Source organism: Gopherus evgoodei, chromosome 1, assembly GCF_007399415.2.
Source record: "Gopherus evgoodei ecotype Sinaloan lineage chromosome 1, rGopEvg1_v1.p, whole genome shotgun sequence".
NCBI lineage: Eukaryota > Metazoa > Chordata > Testudines > Testudinidae > Gopherus > Gopherus evgoodei.
In genome coordinates this window covers 328,492,366-328,515,497 of record NC_044322.1, presented here as the reverse complement: position 1 = coordinate 328,515,497, position 23,132 = coordinate 328,492,366, and the positions used below count along the sequence as shown (strand labels likewise).

Genomic DNA, 23,132 nt, shown 5'->3' with positions numbered 1-23,132 from the left:
CCTCCTTATAAAGTCCTGGAAGACCTTGAAATTCTCCAGAAGAGGGAATGTTGATTCTGGGGGGGCAACCTCAGCCATAGATGAGGATATGTGGGAGTGGGGAACACATCCATGGGTTCCTCCATTATCTCTCCTTCCTCCCCAGGCACTAGAGGAGGTTGTGGTATTGTAAAAGAGTTTTCTCTGGAGGACTCCCGTAAAGGAGAGGGGGACCTTCTTCTGGATCACAGCTCTGATGGAGGTCCAGATTCTCTAGAACATCCCAGGACCAGTAAGGTCATGGAGGGTAATACATCCTTTGCTAGTCCTAATACGGGGTCCTAATGACTCTAAAACAAGGTATATAGGGTGACTGAAGCCTCAGCAGGGATACCATCCTTTCATGGTCCAAATCAGAGGAAGAGATGTAACTCTTCACAGTAAATGGAGGAGCAGCCCCTGTTGGTGTATGCAGGGGTCTAGGTAATTGGCACACCTACTGCTAACCCTATGGCATCAAGGGAGCAAGTGAACGAAGCAGGCTGGAACACTGATGATGGAATCAGAGCTGGAAGTGCCAATGGTATTGGCAGAGTCAGCAATGCCAACATGGAAGGGTGAGGAGACAAAGCCATCAATGCTGCAGAGATTATACTGACAATGCCAATGGCAGTGCTGGGTGTTGCAACAGTGGAATGCACTGTAGGTCCCCTGCCACTAGAAAGGCCTGCAAAGTCAAAGGTAAGTGCTCAGAGACAGTGCCACCAGTGCCCAGTTTGTTGGATGCGGAAAAGACAGCTATGGTATAGATGAAGACACCAGTCTTGATGACCCTGGGGAAGCCAGAGTCAATACTGCTGCATCAAACACCGCTGTGGAAGGCCTATGCTTGTTTTTAAGCTCTGACTCCTCACAAGAGGACTTACTTGAGGACTTCTTGTGAGGTAAGGACTGGGACTTAGAGTATCTATCAGAGTCGGAATGCCTGGAGCACTTCAGTGAGGCTGGCATGGAGAACAAGAAATGGTGTTATCCCTGCATTTATGATTTGGAGCTGGAGAGGCATTCCTCATCAGTGTGGAATCTGGTTCTGGTTCTGACACAGGACACATTCATCAGATGCATTTTGAGGTGAAAATCTCTGTTTTTTTGTTCTGTTGGGAAACGAGTTACACACAGTGTACTTGTCCCTCAAAGGCACCTCACCAAGGCAGATCAAGCAGCTTTTTGTGTCCATCCTAACAGGATAATGGCCCTGCATGTGGCACACTGCTTGAAGCCTGGGGTTTCCTTTATAATAAATCCACCAGGGCTCCACTCTATAACTCTACTAACTACACTATAAACTACTAACAAATGAACTGTATACATTATAAAGGAGTAATTTCTCAAAAGCTGACAAACCTAAGCAAAAGCTACAGGGAGTTGCAACTCTTGCCATGCGAGGTGAGAAGGAACTGAGAGGCAGTCTGTGGACATTCCCCTTTTACATCCTAGGCTCAGTGAACAATGGCATGTGTACCGCCTTGTGGTACTGCTATCAACAGTCTCCAACTAGAGTGCTCTGGGTGCACATATACCTGCAGTGGAATGTATAGGTACACAATCACTGAAAGGGTACTAGGAATAAAGGTCAACATTTTCAAATGTAGGTGTCTAAATTTAGGCACATATATTAAAGTGCTCTGATTTTCAAAAGTTCTAAAGTAAATACTCAGAGCTACTATTAACTTGAAAGCTCTGTACCTCTGAAAATCAGACCAGTTATTTAGGTGCCTCAGTATGGATTTTAGCCACCGTCTAATGGTGCAGATGACAGAATAGTTAAAGAACTGCCAATATTTTTTCTACAGTAGCGTTTCTGCTCTTCCTAATCTAATGTAACTGTACTGGGGCTAGTAACAGTCAGAATGTTTTTGAGAAAAAGCCTTATATAATACTAATAACAACTAACTTTTATAAAGTATTCTTTGTGTACAGATCTCAAAGGAACTTACAATACTATGTTAAACACATTCAGAGATACACTCTCTGGGTGCTAACTAACAAGGACAAAACATTCATTTCCAATTTATTTATTTATATATTTATGACTTTCTGTTATACTTTTGAAATGTCTAGCAGATGGTCACAGAGGTAAGATACAATGGTCACCATTAAAAATAAAAAAATAAAATGTAGCAACATTACCTCATATTGGTATCTGAGATACCATATGTATTTTCTTTTCTAGGTATAGGGAATATTGTGTGAATTTGATAACACTATATGTTAGCTGTTTTGTATGTTAACTTTTTAATGGTGATTGCTGAATGTAAGAACAATTCTAATGTGGATGAATTCTTCTTTGGTTGACTGTTGTCAACTTCATTGACTGGATGCCAGTTAACCAGTGAAGAACTCCAAAAGAAATGTTAATCATAAAAGACTTTTTGTAGGTTTGTTCCTGAGGTCACCTATCAGTCAAAGAAGAAAAAGGAAAAGATCAGACTTAGCTTGAAGATGAGATCCACTAAAATACCAAGGTTTGGGACCTCTCCTCACTTCTTATATTCCAGCATCACGGAGCAGCTGAGAGCAACAAGAGGGAGTGAGGCCTTAGGCTTCACCCATCGCCCATGATCCTACATCTGATAGACACTCCCCTCCTCCCATGTAGAAGGATCATTGGGTTGTGCCAAGTCGAAACAGTGACTCCTATACCTTCCATTTATCTCAGCTGTCAGATTATGGAGTGTGGGTAGGTTCTCCTACCATTCCTGGCTAGCAAATACTCATTGACTTCAGCTGAGGATCTGGCCCAAGATATATACCTTTCGGCCTTGTGTGACTCAGAATACTACAGAAAATTTCTGCTGAATAATTCCTTCTTATACGTTCCATAATATGTAGGTTTATGGGGCCAAATTAATCCCTGTTATAACTGTATTGACTGAAATAAAATTACACTATTGATGAACTTAGTCAGCAATGAGTTATGTAAAGACAGAGGGGGGGGTCAGGAAGGAATTTTCCCACAGGTTAGATTAGCAGAGACCCTGGGGTTTTTCACCTGCAGCATGGGACACGAGTCATTTGCAGATTTAAAGTAGAGTAAATGGTAGATTCTTTATAACTTGAAGTCTTTAAATCATGATTTAAGGACTTAAATTACTCAGCCAGAAGTTATGAATCTATTATAGAAGTAGGTGGGCAAGGTTCTGTGACCTGCAATGTGTAAGAGGTCAGACTAGATCAGGGGTTCCCAAACTTGGTTCACAGCTTGTTCAGGGTAAGCCCCTGGTGGGCTGCAAGACACTTTGTTTACCTGAGCATCCACAGCTATAGCCACTCGCAGCTCCCAGTGGCCACAGTTCGCCGTTCCTGGCCAATGGGAGCTGCGGGAAGCGGTGGCCTGGCCCGCACTGGTTCCTGCAGTTCCCATTGGCTGGGAACGGCAAACTGCGGCCACTGAGAGCAGGCGTACCTGCTGACGCTCAGGTAAAGAAAGCATCTTGTGGCCAGCCAGGGGCTTTCCCTGACCAAGCCACAAACCAAAGTTTGTGAACCCCTGGAACAGATTATTATAATGGTTCCTTCTGGCTTAAAAGTCTCTAAGTCTATGAGAAAGACAAAAACATAGTTGGCTGATAATTTTTTCATAACTCACATTTATTGCCGATGGATTAAGGACAAGTTTGCATCCAAACCAAATTAAACATGTTGTTGTTACAGCAAATGTAGAGACAAATAGAATCTGGAAATTGGGTATCTGTAAAACAATTGCAAAAAAATGTTTTCAGCTGACAAAAGAATAAAAGATGAATAATCAGTTAACCTCTAAGCACTTACCACATTAACTTTGTTTCTTGCTATAGCAAAACTCACAACTGCTGAAGGAATACACTAGAAAAAATAAATGAAGAACAGATTAATAGAACTGCTTACAAAACAAAGCATAAATTTATGTTAATAAGAATAGCATACATGTTTCTTAGAGGGTCAGGTACATATTGTAAAATTTTCCTTTATCCATTTTTCATTAGAAAGTGAATGAATAATATGAGGAAAAAAAGGAGAAATAAATAAAACATAAAAATATATTCAAATAATATGAAGGGTCAAACAAGCAAACAAAAGCTTGGAGATTCAGAGCAAAGGCTGCTACACTTGTCTCAAACGCAACAAGTATGGGTTGTATTTTAATATTCCAGGGGATTCAGGGCAGTAATGAACTACAGTCTCTCTCGCTGTTAAGGGTATGCTGCAATAGCTAGGCTTTCAATGAAAGAACAGCAGTCTTTCTGGAAAAAAATTCATGCCTTTGTTAGTTTAAATTAATTCCAGCAAGCCTAAAGTTCTAAAGAAGCCAAAATTATTAGACCTAAAAATTGACTAGTTTTGACGATAGTTCAATTTTGAAGATCTTTGTAAAACTAATTTGTGGGGTTATATTATGTCTTCAGAACTGTATTTGTGACCCCCATGACTTCACTGGGAGCTGTGTATATGTGAGGGCAGAATGTGGTCTATAGCGAGTTGTACTAGGAAAAAATAGTCTACATTCCATAAAGGAAAACTTTCCTGAAGGGACCTTATTATCTCCCAAGTGTTCACCTTTATGAGGTTTGTATCTCAATGCAGGCTCCATTCCCTTCCACACATTTAGGATGTTACTGCAGTGTTAGAAGATATTTATAAGTGAAACAGAAAACTATGAAAATAAAGTTATAGAAAATGGTTTTCAGCTAAAAAAAAATCAATTCCACATCATCTATGCTTCCTTCACTAATCATTAGAGCTAGGCAATTTTTTTCAGTAAATAGCAAATTTGCTGAAAATGCTTTGTGGAGGGCACAGGCATATTTGTGAATTCAGGTCAAAAATAACCCTGCGAAAAAAATATCTTGGATATGTCAAAATGTTTCATTTCAACATTTGCAAAACAACCCATTTCTACACTATCTTTGGAAAACATCCATTTTAATCAACATTTCATTTAGAAAATGTCATTTCGAATCAACATTTCATTTTATAATGTTCTTTTGAAACACCATTTGAAACGCTGTGGTCAATGTGAATAATATATTTTTGTTTTTCTTGTTTCACTGAGAAAAAAAATTCAATTTGGGTCAAAACTAAACAAATGGTTTTTTCCAGATTTTTTAGCTCAGCCACTGAACCAAAAAACAATTATTTTTTTCAGCTCTATTAATCATCTTCTGTGTCCAAGGGATATTTTGGGTGAAATCCCAGCCCCACTGAAGTCAATGGGAGTTTTACCATTGACGTCACTGGGGCCAGGGTTCACCCTTTGAGTCCCACATTTGTACAGTGTCAATTTGCCAATGAGAACCAGTATAACAGCAGGTTAGCATTTAGCTAATGTGTTCAATACTGTCTCTCCAGCACTTAATTTACAATTTTTAATGTTAGCAAAAAAGAGGGGAACATTTTTAAAGGAAGAAAAATGATTAAATGAGTGAAAACAACAATCCCTTCCCCTTCCCCAAGTTAACAGTAACACAAGGCCTAATCCTGCTCCCACTGAATTTAATGGGAGTTTTGCCATTGATTTCAATGGCAGCAGGATCATTCCCAATTTGTAATATGTTGGTAAAGACTTTATACTCTCTTTCTGATCCATGAGTCTGACCAAGTTGCACTTGATGCAAGACACAAAGAGAAGAGACAAAGTAAACCTTAGAATACTTTTGTTTTTCTCCTGTTGCACTCTCTGAATCACAATCTTTTCCCTGAGCTGCTTCTGTGGTCATACAGCTACACTGCCCTTGCCCTAAATTAGAAACAAGATTGCTATATATCACCAAAATAATGACACAGTACAAATATTTCAGTATACAAAGGAATATGAGCTAACTTCATCATACCCACGGATATCTAAAATGGAGATGATAAATGCCAGAGGAAAAATTGACCATGGCTGTGTATAGCTTAATGTGATATGTTCTGCCAACCTTATTCTTTAACTCTCAAACTGGTGTCTGTTGCAAAATTTTGAAGCAAAAAATTACCACAGCAGTGGAACAATATTATAAAATCCTATCTTTGTTGTTCAAGTGTTAGAGTGTCAAATTATTACAGATTTTACTAATAAAGTAATAATATTTATAGAACACCTTTCATTCAGTTAACATTTAGATACTTTGTAACATGCACCTTATAAAACCCGAGACAGAAAGAGGGAAAGAGAGAGAGAGAATGAAACCCATCTCTCGTAATAGCATCTACCCACCAGATACAAATATAGCGTGAGGGACCACAAGGGAATCTTAACTGAAATTTCCTCCCTAGAGGTTCTCTGCAGCAGGAGACAATTTATAATATAAAAAATATACATGGGCATCACTGCATCCCACACCACATCTCACTTTTGGTGAGAAACCAGGCAGCTGTTTAACAAGCACAATATTACTAACAATTCTTTGTGAAAACCCTTTAGCTTTAATGTACAGTGAAAAGCTACATAAGGAACATTTATTGTGCAGGTGGGAGAGAAAGCATAATGTTGGATAAAATGATGACGGGTAGAGAAAATCTGAGCATGAAGAAGAGAGACAGATTGAAAGGCAATTAAGTTCATAAAATTATTTATTACAGTGTGCATTCTCAGACAGCTACAGCAATTAATTAAGAACGCTTACTGAACCTGCTGCACAACGTAAATAATCCATTTCAGATGGAAAAACATTTCCCAGATAAAGTGAAAATCCAGAAGTAATAAGAAGGCAAGTCTGCAAAGCAACAATATGGTATAAAATTAATGTCAAAAATGTATAAAAAGAGCAAATGGACAGATGAAAACCAGTAGCCCTTTCAAAATAAAGTACTTTTGAACTTTTAATAACACAGTCTTTGTACAACTGATAATGAAGCAAAACACCAAAAGATGTACAGGTCAAATGAACATGTTTTGCTGGCTGTTAAGACAATATTAGATTGTACAAGCAAATCTGAACTAAATATTGTGTAATGACTTGGCAAATATATAAAGAAATGTTTAGAAGGTAGTCATATCATAATTTAATTTTGGACTGAAATAGCTTGATGATAAAAATGAATCTTTTAGGACCAAAATATCAAAGGGCTCTCAACTGTACCTCTAAATTTATGCTCACAAAATTGTACAATCATACTTTTTGGCATACAGTTTTGAACAATCAGGTTTTTACACTGTTCCAAACCTTATATGTGCAATTCAAAAATTTCATGTGCTGAGGTTTGGATCATGAAAAAAAACTTATATGTACAAAGCTGACCAATCATAAATGTAGAGTCTGATTTTCAATTTTGGCTTTTCCTGTTATAGTTATACTAAGGCCCTCGCAAAAACATAATTGATTTAGAAATGTGTGAATTATTATAACCCCTTTTGGAGAATTACAGTCTCACCATTTACTCAATTTTACAGGGCAGAATCCAGAATGCTATTTATATGCACACATGCAAGTATTAATTGTTATACTCAATCTGGCCCATGCTCTACATGCAGAATTAAAATCAGTACGAGTTTTTGTATAAGCTGATGAAAGGACTGGGTTTCTTACCTTTCTCCACCATACTGCTGTGTTTTTCTTGTTTGCAGTTTGCCCTGTGAATCTCAGTGACCCTCATCGGGGGGGGGGGGGGGGGTTTGTGTTTTGTTTTTAAGAAATAGATATTTATTTTGATTATTACCTTTGTTTGTTTTCCTGAATTCACAGATTGTGGATCTAATCCAGGTCCACTTGAAGTCAACAGTAAAATAATCATTTTTATTTAGGTGGGAATGAACTCAGACCTTAGAAGATTAATGGGCCCAATAGGTTCAGAACATAGGAACAACAATACATTTATGTCCCATTATTGCCTTCCTGAGTTATTTCCATGTAGGAGAGTGCAAATTCTATGGCTTCCACTCTCTAAAACTGCAGATACACCAAGATCCAAACAAATAATTCAGATATTATCATGCTTCTACTGTTTTAAACCATCATATCACCCAATTATTCTTATATTTTATGTATACTATATCTTGGAGGTGCTTTCAGTGCTGCATTTTAGTGTGATACCTATATATCTTCCCACTCTGAGCAGAGAGCTGGTTTGTCAGATGGCCAATGAAAGGGAGATAGCAGTGTGCCCTGGGAAGTGAATTGACCCATCCCATGAAGAACAGGTGAGACTGAGGGTATGTCTACACAACCCGCTGAATCGGTGGGCAGCGATCGATCCAGCAGGGGTCGATTTATCACGTCTAGCCTAGACGTGATAAACTGATCCCCAAGCGCTCTGTCAACTCCTGTACTCCACCGCTGCAAGAGGCGCAGGCAGAGTCAACGGAAGAGCAGCAGCAGTTGACTCACTACAGTGAAGACACTGCGGTGAGTAGGTCTAAGGACATCGACTTCAGCTACGTTATTCATGTAACTGAAGTTGCATAACTTAGATTGATCCTCCCCGCTAGTGTAGACCAGGCCTAACTGGCCTAAGCAGGGCATCAGACCGAGCCCACATTGAGAGACAAGCATCCGCATCACATTCCCATTTTGGGTTTCATCATGGGTATGGTAGTCTGAGCCATTATCTGCTGAAGTACACCCTTAAAAGAAATGGCATAATGGATGCAGGTAGAAATGATGGTTGACTGAAGATGATGATGGAGGGAAGGCAAGAGGAGGCTAAAGGGAAAAGTCAAGACTTGCCAATGTAAGCTGGACCAGAGAACTGTGGGTAAGGAAAGTGGACAGTGGAAACATGTGACTACGAGAACCAAGCAGAGGAAAAGACCGGCAAGTGAAGGAGAAATAGAGCTCAAGAACAAATATGCTGAGTTGTAAAATGAAGGAGGGGCACAGAGGGCAGTAACTAACTAGGTGGGAGGGCAAGGAAGAAGAGAAGAGTGGCTACTCCTACAAGAAGAGGGGAAAAGTTCAGAGCCCCAGAGGACAGAGGACGATTTGCAGAAGATTGCAAGGGAGAACAAAAGACAAGGGGACTTGCAGCAAGAAAGGACAGAAGGAAGGCCGCACAATCACTCCAACACCAGGGGAAGAGGCAGGTCTACGTGACTGGTGACTCTCTACTAAGAAGAACTAATAGGCCTGTCATCACAGCTGATCCAGAGAACAGAAGAGTGTGCTCTTTTTCGTGAGCTAAGATACAGGATGTGGACCTGAGGCTGACGAGTATCCTAGCTGGAGCAGGAAAGAATCCATGATTGTCCTTCATGTGGGAACAAATGATGCTGCCAGATTCTCACTGGAATTTGGTGGAATTGTAGGCATGACTGTAGTACAGGAATTGAAGAGTATGCGCTGTTCAGGAAAGACAGAAATAAAGGAAAGATGCTGGAGTAGCATTCTACATTAATATTGAGGTAGACTCTAAAGCAATTAGAAGTGATGGAATGGATAAAAGAGAGTCTGTCTGAGTCAAAATCACTTTCAGAAAGAAAGCTGCCAGAGGCTCCCCTGGGATAGTGCTTGGGGTGTGCTATAGACTCCCAGGATCCAATGTGGATAGACACCTTTTTAATGTTTTAATGAAATAAATGCTGCTGGGAATTGTGTGATTATGGGAGACTTTAACTTCTTGGCTATAGACTGGAAGATGGGTGCTACTAATAATAGTAAGGCCCAGATTTTCCTGGATGTGATAGCTGACAGATTTCTTCACCAAATAGTCACCAAACCAATAAGAAGTGATGACATCTTAGATCTGGTATTGATGAATAGTGAGGACCTCATAGAAGAACTGGTAGGGGACAGCCTTGGTTTGAGTGATCATGAGCTAATTCAGTTTAAACTAAATGGAAGAATAAACAAAACTAAATCTGCAACTTGGTCCTTGATTTCAAAAGGGCAAACTTTAAAAAAATAAGAGAATTAGTTAGGGAAGTGGACTGGACTGAAGAACTCAAGGATCTGAAGGTGAACGAGGCTTGGAATCACTTTAAGTCAAAGTAATGGCAGGAAACAGAACAATTTCCATTTTAGCAAACACAAGTGAGGGAAGAAAGAGAATGGAGCCTCCTTCACCACCAGACTTCCTCACTGTCTGGATAAACTTTGGTTTGAGGGGTAACCTTCAGAAGAATCCTCTTCAAAGGTTCGTTAGACTATAAAAGAAAGGGGCAGAAAACCCCAAGTTGTCCCTTCACTTAAGAAGACAAAGGCACCAGCAACTTTGGGCCCCTGGGAGAGATCCTGACCAAGGAAAGGATCAGTTACCATCTTCCTGGGAGACTGTGGGTAAGAAAGGCCATCTTAAAGAAAGACTTGAACCAAAACTTGTCAGATTAAGTTTTAGACTTTTATACGTGTATTTTCACTTGTATTTGCTTATAACCATTTCGAACTTTAGCTCTTACACTTGGATTCACTTAAAATCCTGTCTTCTCTCATTAATAAACTTGTTTCATTTTTAATCTAAACCAGTCCAATAGTGCATTTAAACTGAATGGTTTGGTAACTCCAGTTAAAGTAAGAAACTCTTGAATACTGATTCGTTATAGCAGCAACAAACTGTAATAACTGAACTGTCCAGGAGACAGCTTGACAGTGCAGAATGCACAGTTTAGGAAAAATCCAGGACTGGCATTTCATGTTGTAACTAAGATTGGTGGGAAAGCCAGAGTGGGGCTGTAGATGGGATGCTCGGGTCTGAGCTGCTGAACCAGGACTGCCTAGCACACAGAAACTCAGGGTGTGACCTGTATGCTGACAGGCTGGTTGTGAGTGGCCAGAGGCGGCTCCAGGCACCAGCACGCCAAGCGCGTGCTTGGGGCGGCATGCCGCGGGTGGCGCTCTGCCAGTCGCCGGGAGGGCAGCAGGCAGGGTGCCTTCAGCAGCACGCCTGCAGAGGGTCCGCTGGTCCCGCAGCTCCGGTGGACCTCCCACAGGCGTGCCTGTGGAGGGTCCACTAGTTCTGCAGCTTCGGTGGAGCCGCGGGACCAGCAGATCCTCCACAGGCACGCCTACGGGAGGTCCACCGGAGCTGCAGGACCGGCGACCAGCAGAGCACCCCTCGCGGCATGCCGCCGTGCTTGGGGCGGCAAACTGTCTAGAGCCACCCCTGTGAGTGGCCCAGGTTGGGAGCCACAACAGCAAAGCATTGTGAAGCACCCAAGTTTACAGAGCAGGCAGTGACACAACCCCTCACTGGTCTGGACTGCACCCCAGAATGAGACAGCAAATTCTTCTCTTTCTAAGAATGCTTGAAAGCACACTGAAAAAATCCAGTTTTAAAAAACAGCTCTTCTTTTGCCCCTTCTGGTTGTGTAATCAGGTATTTCAAGAAAGTTCAAGCTATTCAAGTAAATTAATTTTTCAGAAAGAGAAAAAAGGTCAGGGACCTGAGTGAAAATGAGACTTTGATTTGCACAGTGAATAAAAACAATGTCCTAAAATGAAAACAATCACCTTTTCAGTCATTGCAAAGTGACTCCACAAAACACAGAGGCCACCAAGAAAAAACACCAGGAATATAGGTTCTAATAATTATCATGTCTGTTCTTTTAGTCATTACTGGTCAGAATGTCAAGGACTCATACAATACTCCTTCAAGATCATGGTTCTATCCATGAAAGTTCAATTTAAGCTGACATGAGGTTTACATAAACCACACACATGGCAGGGCATGTCTCTCATTACTGAAAGTGTTTAGGAAAGGATCTTTCTATTCTCTAATACAAAGAGAAAGTGACAATCAAATGTTGCACACACATTTTAAAAACATAGTAAACAAAGTACTAACATAATGTTTCAAAATATACTGAAAGTGTGAAACATTTGATCTGCCTAGGTAGTATTAAAATATGTTTAATTTCTTTTACAATGACTATGTCCTAATATTTGCCACTAACAGATTGATTTTCTCAGATTGTGATGTTTGGACACTACAGGTCAAATTCAGCCTTGGTATAAAACTACTGCCTTGAACAAATTTACAAAAGTGATGTATTTAGCTATAAAATGTATTTATAGTTGCTAAATATGTTTCTGTTTGAACACAGAATTTTAATATTTATATATTTTCATCTCCTGAACATTATTTCATTAACTTTCCCTAAAGGAAAAACTTCACAATTATCAAGACTTTCCTTGCAGTATGAAATGCAATAGTATGTTTAAAATACTTACCCCCATCAACAAAGAAAAGATCCATGTTCTATAACTAAAACAAGGATGAAACCTCGTTGATATCTGAAGGTCACTAGATTTGATATCTGGTACATAATTTCCATTCTCTTGCTTTCCACGCTCCAAAGTTGGCATCCTGTCATAATTAAATTCTTCTCTGTAACCTTCTTCCCTGGTCATAACACTTTATAGAGGTAAATTTTTAAAAAACCCTGAAAATGAAAACTAAAAGCAGATACCAAAAAGTGTGGTCTTGTTTTTCTACATCCTAAGGCACATGAGCACTAAAATCACTCTTCATCTAGTTAGAATTTAATAAATGAAATAATAAACTAATAATAGTAATAATTAGCGCTTAGCAGTTTACATCTTCAAAGTACTGTACAAACATTAACTAATAAAGCTCTATACAATAAGAGAATTTCCTATATCCATAGTCGACAATACTATACTGTAGTGTAAATAAAAGTCTGTATATCTAAAACACTTTTTTGTTTACACTGTAGTTAATTTCATAAAATTGGATTTAAGGAAAATCTTTAGAAGAAGATTTAGAGCAAAAGAAAATTAGCATTTAGTGATTTAAGTGTAAACTGTGTAGATATAGCTAAAACTAAAGTATTTTTTTTCTTTTAAACATTTCTAAGAGACTGTGAAGTTTTTCTAAACATGTTTATTTCCTAATTTTCATTTGGCTTTAGGCATCATCCTCAAAGAACTTTAAAATGATTCAGATGGACTCATTAATTCAGAATACTTCAGTTCTAACATATTTTATTGCTTTTTAAAATGCTATCTAGTAACAATCATTGGGTTTGTACATTTAGCTAATTTTTTTGTTCATTTCTCTCTTTTCCAACCCATTCGGATGCCTTCAATAATAGGCAGATTATTATAATGTATTGTACAGTTTTCAACAGTTAAAAATCTGCATGCTTACCTTAAATTGAAAAGTTAGTTGTCAGTTTAAAATAGTTTTGTGAGTAGAATTGTCTGTACACTTTGTGATATTCTCACTGCTCAGTGATTCATTCTGCCGTTGAAAAGTTTGCTCTTCCACTTTGGCTTTCAACAACATCTATTCATACGGAACAAAAGCACGGCAAAAACTGCAGTTAAGCCAGGGAACAGGAGAATGCCTCCTGAATTTTAATGAAGAGAATACACTGGAAGATGACTGTACTATATTCTCTTAAGCCTGATTCCAAATCAAACCCATAGGTACGCAAACATTTAAACTGATGTTTTTCCAAATGAGTGTGCTACATCATAACAGACATTTAAATGAAATATATATAACGAATTTAGCAGTTATATATATTACCATATCCAATAATAATGTTTTACATAGAATTCTTTCCAAATAATTTAGTTCTTATTTCACAGGAGAGAGAACACTTGAAAGTATAGTGTTTTCTTTAAAAAAGTTTATACAAGAAAAAGTTTATGCACTTCAGGGTGTTTAACAAATATATATTATTTCAAAAACTCTGTGTCTACCAAGAAGAATGCTTTGCCTCTTTCCAATGATTTTTTTGTGAATATGTTTTGATTACTAAATCTTGGTTTTCTCAGAATGTTCAGATAAACTTTGCACATTTGACTCATATTAGCACTGAGCCTTACAGAACATAGTTTTGGTTAAACAATACAATTAAAATTCTAGTAGGCAACAGTAACATGCAATAGTCATGGTCCAACTGAATCCCTTCTTTCTGCTTATTAGGAAACAAAAAAATACAGGAATGCATCTACCCTCAAGATATTGGCATCATGACAACTACAGCAATTAGAAGGTCTTTTGTACACACTTAAAACTCCACTGTAACTAATAAACAGTTCAAACTGCAGTATATTGAAAAAACAGCACCTTTGAGAGTATGCTTCAAAAACTTCAGAAAAGCCATCATTTTTCAGTATGTACTAACATTAAACATTAAATTGTTCAACAAAAAAGGTGAATATCAGCCAATATTACAAAAAAATCAAATAATTAAAATTTGACAATTGTTTTTAACAGACTAAAGACTTAGCAATTCATCATGTATCATAGATGACTGTAGTTTATGTTGAAGATACACTATTTAGCTTAGCACAGATTGGCCCTAAACAGTTTATCCTATGTTCCTTTTTATTCATGGAAATGCATGCAAATACTTCTACTATCTGTGTCTTTCTCTAATGATAAAATAGATAATAATTGCGCAATGTGATCCTCAATAAAATATTATGGGACTGACAGGATGTTTCCATTAGTAAGAGAAACTGATAATGAAATCGGGTATTTCTTTGATGTAATCTTGCTTATGTATAAATACTGTACAAAGTCCTCTTTCCCTGAACAAATTAGAAATCAAACAACAGGAGACTGGTTTCATTCCTCACAGTTCCAAGCTTCTTTCAGTCAGCACTTTACCCAAAAGCTCTCTTAGCTTTTATCAAAGGGTTATGTTACCAGGGCTTCTCTGGCTCTCTGAGGCTGCTTTTCTCATCTGTGTCCTTCTGAGTGTTTTTACCTCCTCTCTCTCACACAGACAGGTGCTACTCTTCCAAACCAATTCCCCAGCTCCTGTGTTTGCTCTGTCAGTCTCCAGGAAAGCCCTTTGGGCCACATCCTTCAGCTTCTACTCAGGCCCTGCTTGGGTGGTGGCTCCTATTGTTTCAGCTGCCTGGTCCCATAAAGGTGCTTGATTGTTTCTTACATTTATCCTGAATGAAGGGAGGCTTAAATGAGGTTTTGCCCTATCCCCTACCATAACAACAGTAATCATATTCCTAGATCTTTTTTTGCACCTGCCATTCTCCACACAATTTATACTCTGATGGGGATAAAAGAGGACATGCATAAGTCTCTCTCTCTTTTTTGTATGTATAAGTCATACAAGCGTTTGGTCTATACAATGTATGTATTGTACATTTGGTGTTGTCAAAAATACAAATTACTTCTTGTTTTATGGCCCTAACAAAGTATATTTCTAATGCTAATAATTATCAAAGGCATCTAGATGAAATTCTGCCCTTTTTTATAGCCAAAACATCTTAGAGTAAAACTCTGAGGACAGATGGCCTGAGAAATTCCATTAAATTCTCTATCTCAGGAGAAAAGATCTTAGATCTGAAGAAGGATCCATGGAAAAAAGAAGCTGAAATCTTATGAAGCACCTGCCTCTTCAGTCCTCTTATCTCTGAGTGTGCAGGTTCTTAACACTCCTCCTCCCTGCTGAAGAAATTGAGACAGAATGCGGTGGGAGTTAATTCTATTTCTAATAAGCTTTCCCCAACAGCAATCTCTTAACTTGCATCCAAACATCCAGTTCAGATCTCCAGACTCTTTGTTGAGCCTCCAATGTAAGCTTTTCTGAATGAATGTTTTTTGATATTCAAAACTATCTAAGGTCCAGTATCAATTGTAGCTAATTTAAAGCCTTAGGTCAATTTAAGCTGTTTAAGATTATCTAAATGTACAGGTTACTGCAAAATGCATTAAAAATACATATATGAATCTCTTGGGATCCAGAGAAGCTGTGAGTCAAACCTCCCAACTCCTGCTTTTTCTTTGCAAGTGGAGTAATTTCCCTGTAAAAAGCTCCATAAGGGCATCCATACGGTTTTTCTCCTTCACTGTGCCAATCATGTTCCTCTCTATGGGAGGCAATCTAGGATCTTCTATTTACTTAATATTTTCATATGTGCAAAACTGTATTAATTTTCCTTTTGATATGCATTCATGCTTGCCAGAAGATCATTTATAATAATAATTTTCTTTATTGTATATGAATATTGGTCTTCTTTTATTACACATAAATAATGAGAATAAATATATTTTGTTTACTTAACACGTGATAATATTGTACACGGTTTAAGTATATCAAATGCTTCAAATCTAATGTCTATTCTTTCTCTCTTTGCACGAATAAAGTGGAACTGTTCTAATGTTACGAAAACTTAAAAGGTTTCAAAGACAACTGCTGTTGTAGATTCATCTTGGATCATACACATCCTTTTCAACAATAAATGTCACTGTAGCAGTATTTCATGAAGATATGCAGTTGTTGTGCCAAACTACTCCGGTACAACCTACTGTGGATACTCGTTTGTTTTAGTTCCGATGGTGCAATTCACCATGGTGTTAAAACAATATAAAATTCACGGACTCAGCGTAAGAAATATTTGAAGAACACTACTCAATCTCAGTTAAAAAAGGAAGTCTGGGAAAAATGCATAATAAACTCAAGATACTGAACTGAAAGAACAGATAAAAATGTGGTAAGCAGATTCACTAAAATTACATTTCCCCTGGAGTCATTGCAGCTCCTATTTTAGATTACATGGATTGAAAGAAAAATAATGATTGATAGAAAATTGATAGAAAAATAATTGAAAGAAAAAACATATTTTTCCTCCTAAATCAGATTAAGAATATTTGGTCTAAAATTTAATTATGCTAAGTTTCAAAACAAGCAAAAGCAATAATTCTGATAAAATCCTGTGAAATTTAGATGACATGAAAATAAATAATCTATATAATAACATGCTACATTTGTATGTCAATCTTCCCTCAAGGTATTTATGTACCACTTCTAGTGGATGTAATGACAGACATGCTCAAATTGGCAGGTATGTACATCACCCTTGAAAGCATGAACTGGCAGATAGGGGTACAAACATCCTAGGCACAGTATAGGGTTGCCAGGCATCCAGTTTTCGACAGGAATGGCTGGTCGCAAAGGGACCCTAGTGGCTGTAGTCTGCACCACTGACCAGGCTGCTGAAATCCAGTCATTGGCACAGTGGGGCCCAGAAATGGCTGGTAGAAGTGGCTGTCATGTCCAGTTCGTCTGGCTCCTAGGTGCAGTGGTAGCCAGGAGGGTTCTGTGCCCAGCCCCTGCCCCAAGCACCAGCTCTGCAGCACCATCATCCCCAGCCCAAAGCCCACAATCTCAGTCAGAGCCCTCAGCCCCTCTTACACCCCAAACCCTTGCCGCCAACCTGAGCCTCTTTCTGCACCCAAACTCCCTCCCAGAACCCACACCCTGCATGCCCTCCCACACCCCAACCCCGAGCCCTCTTCTGCACCCTGAACTCCTCATTTCTAGCCCCACCCCAGAGCCCACATTGTTAGCTGGAGCCATCACCTCCTCCCACAGCCCAACCCCAACCCTATGCCCCAGCCCAGTGAGAGTGGGGGAGAGTGAACGACAGAGGGGGGATGGAGTAAGTGGGGGGGCTCGGAGAAGGGGCAGGGTTTCAGAGAAGGGAGAGGACAGGGGACGAGGCAAAGGTGTTTGGTTTTGTGTGATCAGAAAGTTGGCAACCCTAGCACAGTACAAAATTATGGAAAGACAGTTATAAGAGCACACCAATAGGAAGATACAAGGGTATCTTTGGCTCTGTGGTATCTCCAAAATAAATCCATGTCTGTGATGGCAAGAGACAGAGTTTGGGTCCCTCTCCAATGACCAAGGATTTAGTCTGGATTTAGTGCTACTCTGCATCCCTGCACACCATCCCCCTAACAGCTAGCCAGACCAGCACCTTGTAAATTGTGGCCTCCCCTTCCAGGTGCATCATGGGCCCAGCACCAGCCAAGGTTCCTGTGACTAGGGCTTGTTATCGCTAGAAACTGAAATTCCTGGCTTATGCCTGCGAATACCCACAGTCCTTATGGGTCAAGAGCCTAGAGATGCGGCCTGTTAACAGCCACAGGTTTCCTGCGGAGTGCACCACCCCGTGGCTTGGCCTCCTGCTGAGGGTAGACACCTCCAAGCAGCTCAGGCCCCGTGGCATATGGAAGGGGGGCACCCTGGGGAAGAGGCCACCACGGCTTGTTCAGAGGTGGCGGGCTCCCCCGGGCACGTGAAGGAGTCTGGCCCCCGCGAGAAGGATCCACCGCCCCCCCCACTTCAGAGCAGTGGGCGGAGCTTGGATGGCCAACAGCAGGGAACAACCCTCCTGCTCAGCGGTCCGCGTGCGAGGGGCGGGGCCGCCCTACACGTGACCTCGGGACCTGCCCCTCTGCCGCTTCTACTAGGCCCTCGGGCTGGGCGAGAGAACAGCTGTTAGATCCCAGAGCCCGCTCAGCCCCGTTTCGCCGCCAAGGAGCCGCCGCCGCCCAGCCCACGTGGGGGGAGGGAGGAGTGCCGTCACGTGACTCCGGGGAGCTGCCGCCGAAGCCGGGATCAGAGCGGGTGTGGGGCGTGACGCTCCCGTCGAAGTTCCCAGACTCCTGCCTAGCTTCGGGTGGCAGGGGCGGGCCCTAGCGCTCGCGCCCCACTCAGGGCTGGGGATGCTCCAGCTGCTGTCCAGAGTCCTGGCCTACTTCTGGAGACGGGCAGAAGGGGCGGGACCCGGAGTGCAGCGGCCGGCGGCCACAGGTACCGCTCCGTGGCTCGCTGCACCCGGCGGGCAGCCCCGTAGTCCGGCCGGCCCTAGGCAGGCCTGGGAGCCCAGCTCCTCCCCCTGCGATGCGCCAGGCTGAGCTGCCTGCGTCACTCGCCGCCCTCTGGGATCAGTAGTCCCTGGGGCTGCTCAGAGCTGAGGGTGGCTCCAGCCTGGGCCATTGATGCCAGCTGTGCCTTGTGCTCCGGGTGTGGGCAGGGAGATCCTGCCCCTAACTCTGAGCTGGACAGGCCCCCAGCCTGGAGAGAGCTCTGGGAGGCAGGGAGAAGGGGACCTCTTCTTAACCAACTAACTTCTCTGGTTTATTTCAAAATATGGGTCAACAAACATATGGCCTATCTGCCGGAAATCAGCGCGCTGTGGCAGCAGCACAAAGATGCCTTCTCTGTTGTGTCACTTGTCTAGTGTTAGGAGGCAGCACCTAATGGTCTGAGCACAGGGTAGGGAGTTCAGAAACAAGGATCTTGTTCCAGAGCTCCAGGACTGCCGCTGGCTTGTGTGATTGTGGGCTCTCACATCTTTTATCGTTAGTGCGTCAGATTCCCCATCTGGAATTTGGGATAAAAATGTGTAGCACCTAAGTTGCAGGGATATTATGAAGCTTCCTTTCTGTTTTCAAAGTACTAGATAAAAGGTACCATTGGAATGTACTTGGTTGGTTTGCATCTGTTCAGAATAACCCAGTAGTTTATTTCTCCAATTAGAAGTTAATGTGAAGAAATCTAATGTATGTTTGTTTTGTCTTGTTCTTTGTATTATAGGGACAGGCAAACTTTTTGGTCTGAGGGCCGCATTGGGTTTTGTAAATTGTGTGGAGGGCCGGTTAGGAGAGGGGGATCATGGCTCAGCCCCCACCTTCTATCTCCTCTCCTTCTCCCCCCGACTCCTGCTCCATCCAACCTTCCATGTTCCCTGACGGCCTCTCTGGGACCACTGCTCCATCCACACACTCCTGCTCCCTGTCCCTGGACTCCCGCTGCCCCATCCAACCCCACCTTTTATTCCTGATGCGCCCCCCCCCCGGGACCCCTGCCCCATCCAGCCACCCCTTCTCCCTGTCCCTTGACTGCCCCCGGGGCCCCTGCCTCCATTCAACCCTCTGTTTCCCCCGACCACCATCCACACTCCTGCCTCCTGACCACCACCCCAAACTCCCCTGCCCTCTATTCAACCTCCCTGCCCCCGTACTGTGCTGCCTGGACCACCAGTGGCTGGTGGCGCTACAGCTGCCGCCATCACCACGCAGCACAGAGCACCGGGAGCTCACAGCCTCACCGCCCAGAGCGTTGTGCTGGCGGCAAAGTGAGCGAGCTGAGGCTTCAGAGGAGGGGGAACAGCAGGGATGGGGCTAGGGGCTAGCCTCCTGGACCAAGGGCCAGGCAGTACGGCCCGGCCGTAGTTTGCCCACTCCATTGTATTAGGTTCTAAAGAGACTTTCTAAGAGAACATTTCCTCACAGTTTAGGTTATTTATACTCCGTTCTGGGTAGAATTCCTGGCTGTTGCATAATTGTGTCGAATTTTCCAATTCCAACTGTACAATTCACTTGGATCAGAGGACCTTTATTTTTGTCTATTTTCAAATACTGTGTTCTGTGTCTATTGTTGCATAAGATACCACAGGAATGCTAGTTTACAAGACATCTTCTCTGTAGATTGGGGCATCAGAAAATTTATTTATGTGAGACTATTATTCTTTCTTCAAATGAGAGGGTTTAGATTTAATATCATTGTAACAAAACCATCCTAACAGCAACATGGATGATTTTTTAAAGGAACACTGTCAGCATAGTTCAAATTTTTTTGTTTTTGAAAGAGAAATTTTAAAAGACAACTTGTTTCTATAGAGAGAGTCAGTTTGAGAAATTATGGGTGGCATTCTCCCAGCCATCTCTCCAAGATCCTCTTTGCTGCTCCATCCCTGTACAGGAGCTGTAAACAGCCTGCTAGGCTCTGGAGGAGAATTTCTTCAATGGGGCTGTTGGAGGCATCCCTTCTCTGAATCCCAACACCATATGCCCTGGCTTGGAATGTACCTGGGTAGTGGCGTTTGGGGCTCTAGCAATTCTGGTGTGCACCAGAAGCATAGGCAGCCCTGGGGAGCCTGTATTGACTTAGATCTGCTCTTCAGGCTTCCTGAATAACAATTGGGCCATATGGGTCTCCAGCTAAGTACCGAATAGGGTGGGCATGAAGGTGGCTTACTGAAACATGCAACACTAAGAAATTTGTTTTCACTGTCTAAAATTAGTGTAATGCAGGGTGACAGTGCTGCCTGTGGGAGCCAGCTGAGGTCACTCAATCAGGGTGAACTGCAAACAAAACGGGGCAGACAAACCCCAAATGCTGGTGGTTATTCCAATACTTAGATTTACCAAGCCAGCACGAAACAGCTTCTATAGTACCTCACTCGTTACTTAGAAGTCCAAACCATGCAGTTCCCTTAAAGTACTCAGCCTTAGGCCTCCGTCCAAACACACCTGTCATATATGATGATGATTTGTGAAAATTTTATCCCATCATATAAAAGAAAAGGTTCTTCCAGTCTCAAAGGGTCAGCCACATACCCAGGTCCAATTATAACTTAGATCTTACCCAAAATACATGCTATAGTCAATTCTTATTAACTAAGCTAAAATTTATTTTAAAAGAAAAGAGAGTGAGTGTTGGTTAAAAGATCAATATACACACAGACTTGAATTCAATTCTTGAGGTTCAGATACATAGTTGAGGTGAGCTTGTAGTTGCCAAAAGTCCTTTTAGAAATAGTCCATAGGTTATAGTCCAATTTCCATATTCAGGGTGGCTCCAGTCAATGACCGGGGATCTCAATCCTTATGGCTTAAGGTTTCCTCCTCTTGAAAACCCAAAGCAGATCTGAGATGAAGAAGGAGCCTGTCCCAGAGTTCTTATACATTTCCAGCAGCCTTTTGGCCTGAGAAAGCAATAGGCTTAACTCCTTCTCCCAAACATCCTGGCAATTAGCACAGAGTCATTTATCCATTAAACAGTTCAGATACAGGTTACCACAACCTTCAAAGAGACACACAGACAATACTATTTCATTCAAGTATCATCATAAATGTTAATATTCTGTTTTTGATCTTTGAATTAAAACTATAGCAATAGACAAGACTTGTTTGCTTACATCACAAGACCTGAGCAAACATCTACCCTTCTACCTCTAACAATGCAGACTTGCATTTCAAAGCTCTATTTATTTACATATCTTCCTAACCGGTCCTCAAGGTTCACTCATGGGTGAGGTCAGTCGGTGAGGTGAGTTAGTTAATTCTTTTTGGCCCTGTCATCTTTGAATGAGATATCACACTCATAATGTCACATGCAGAAAGCAAGCAAATACCATAAATGATAAGTAACATTGATTTTCAAAATGTAAAACCACTAGGACTGTTTTTGTATTTCCAGAGATGTAGCACAAAATCTCAGCCCTTATCTTAAACAGATTTGCTGACCTACAGCAGTACTGATGCCGTGTGTACAGAGAGGTCTTCTAGGAGGTACATCAACTCATCTAGATATTTACCTAGTTTTATAATAGGCTACATAAAAAGCACTAGAAAAATCATTGCAAAATAAAATTTCATACAGAGAGTGACGTATATAGAGCAGTATGAACTATATACTGAGATCTAAGTACAATATTTATATTTCAATTTATAATTTATGGTAAAAATGATAAAGTAAGCACTTTTTATCAATAATAGTGTGCTGTGACACTTTTGTATTCTCATGTCTGATTTTGTAAGCAAGTAATTTTTAAGTGAGGTGAAACTTAGGGGTATACAAGACAAATCAGACTCCTGAATGGGGTACAGTAGCCTGGAAAGATTGAGAACAATTTTTCAGAATCCAGTTTTATATATCATTTATGTTGATTGCTTACTGTTCACATTCCTTGCAACTTAGACTTTGAAAATAAATTTCTCATGTTTTCAGTGTGGCAATATTTTGGTTGCAAACACAGTTGAGAATTATTTCCATTACATGACATTTATGATAACTATCACCGTTATACATTTTCATGGAAAAATTAGTTTTGTTTTTATATAAGCATCTGAACATATTTTCCCCTCTTTCAGATGATAAAGAGTTAAAAACTGTACAAGGAGTAGTGACAAGATTTTGCCATGATTATGGGATGATAGATGACTTGATTTGCTTCACAAGTGATGCTGTGATGGGCGGTGTGCCACTGAACGTTGGACAGAAAGTCATTGCTATTGTTGAAGAGGATAAAACATCTAATGGATTGAAGGCGATTAGGGTAAGACGTGAATGAGTAGTGCAATTGGTCTAGCAATTTGTATTACGAATTGCCTTTGTAAGGAAACTTCTCTAAAGATTTTTCTGTCTGGATGATTTCTGAAGTAGTTGTTTGTATCACTATGGTCAGGTTGACTTGTCACAGTGCCTTTAATTATTGGGGTCCCACACTCCCAAACTTGCATGCAAATTATTCATTTAACCTTTTTTTCCATTGAAGCTTGTAGTATGGGAGGGGTAGTAAATACCCAAAATGTCAGAGAGAAGAGAAAAGGATACATTTCATTGAAATGATAGCTGGACAATATGTAGGACGCTAAGCCTCATAATTTTTTTTAATTTCAGT

General features: G+C 40.9%; 2 protein-coding genes across 6 annotated transcripts in view; one reads left to right on the top strand and one right to left on the bottom strand.

The window, feature by feature from the left end:
• MLC1 (modulator of VRAC current 1) overlaps positions 1-13,199 on the bottom strand; it is a 41,682-nt gene extending 28,483 nt beyond the window's left edge. The window contains exons 1-5 of one of the 5 annotated variants that reach the window (XM_030549217.1): positions 13,042-13,199; positions 12,102-12,326; positions 6,624-6,713; positions 3,811-3,864; positions 3,629-3,730 (exon numbers count right to left, since the gene is read on the bottom strand). In XM_030549217.1, the coding sequence (XP_030405077.1) occupies positions 3,629-3,730; positions 3,811-3,864; positions 6,624-6,713; positions 12,102-12,281 (426 nt within the window). In that variant the 5' untranslated portion in view covers positions 12,282-12,326; positions 13,042-13,199. The remainder of the gene's footprint in view (positions 1-3,628; positions 3,731-3,810; positions 3,865-6,623; positions 6,714-12,101; positions 12,327-13,041) is intronic. The other 4 variants (XM_030549216.1, XM_030549218.1, XM_030549219.1 and 1 more) reach the window with 4 other exon arrangements.
• Positions 13,200-18,434: 5,235 nt separating this feature from the next.
• MOV10L1 (Mov10 like RISC complex RNA helicase 1) overlaps positions 18,435-23,132 on the top strand; it is a 90,253-nt gene continuing 85,555 nt past the window's right edge. The window contains exons 1-2 of the mRNA XM_030549578.1: positions 18,435-18,475; positions 22,603-22,787. Coding sequence (XP_030405438.1) covers positions 22,662-22,787 — 126 coding nt within the window. The 5' untranslated portion in view covers positions 18,435-18,475; positions 22,603-22,661. The remainder of the gene's footprint in view (positions 18,476-22,602; positions 22,788-23,132) is intronic.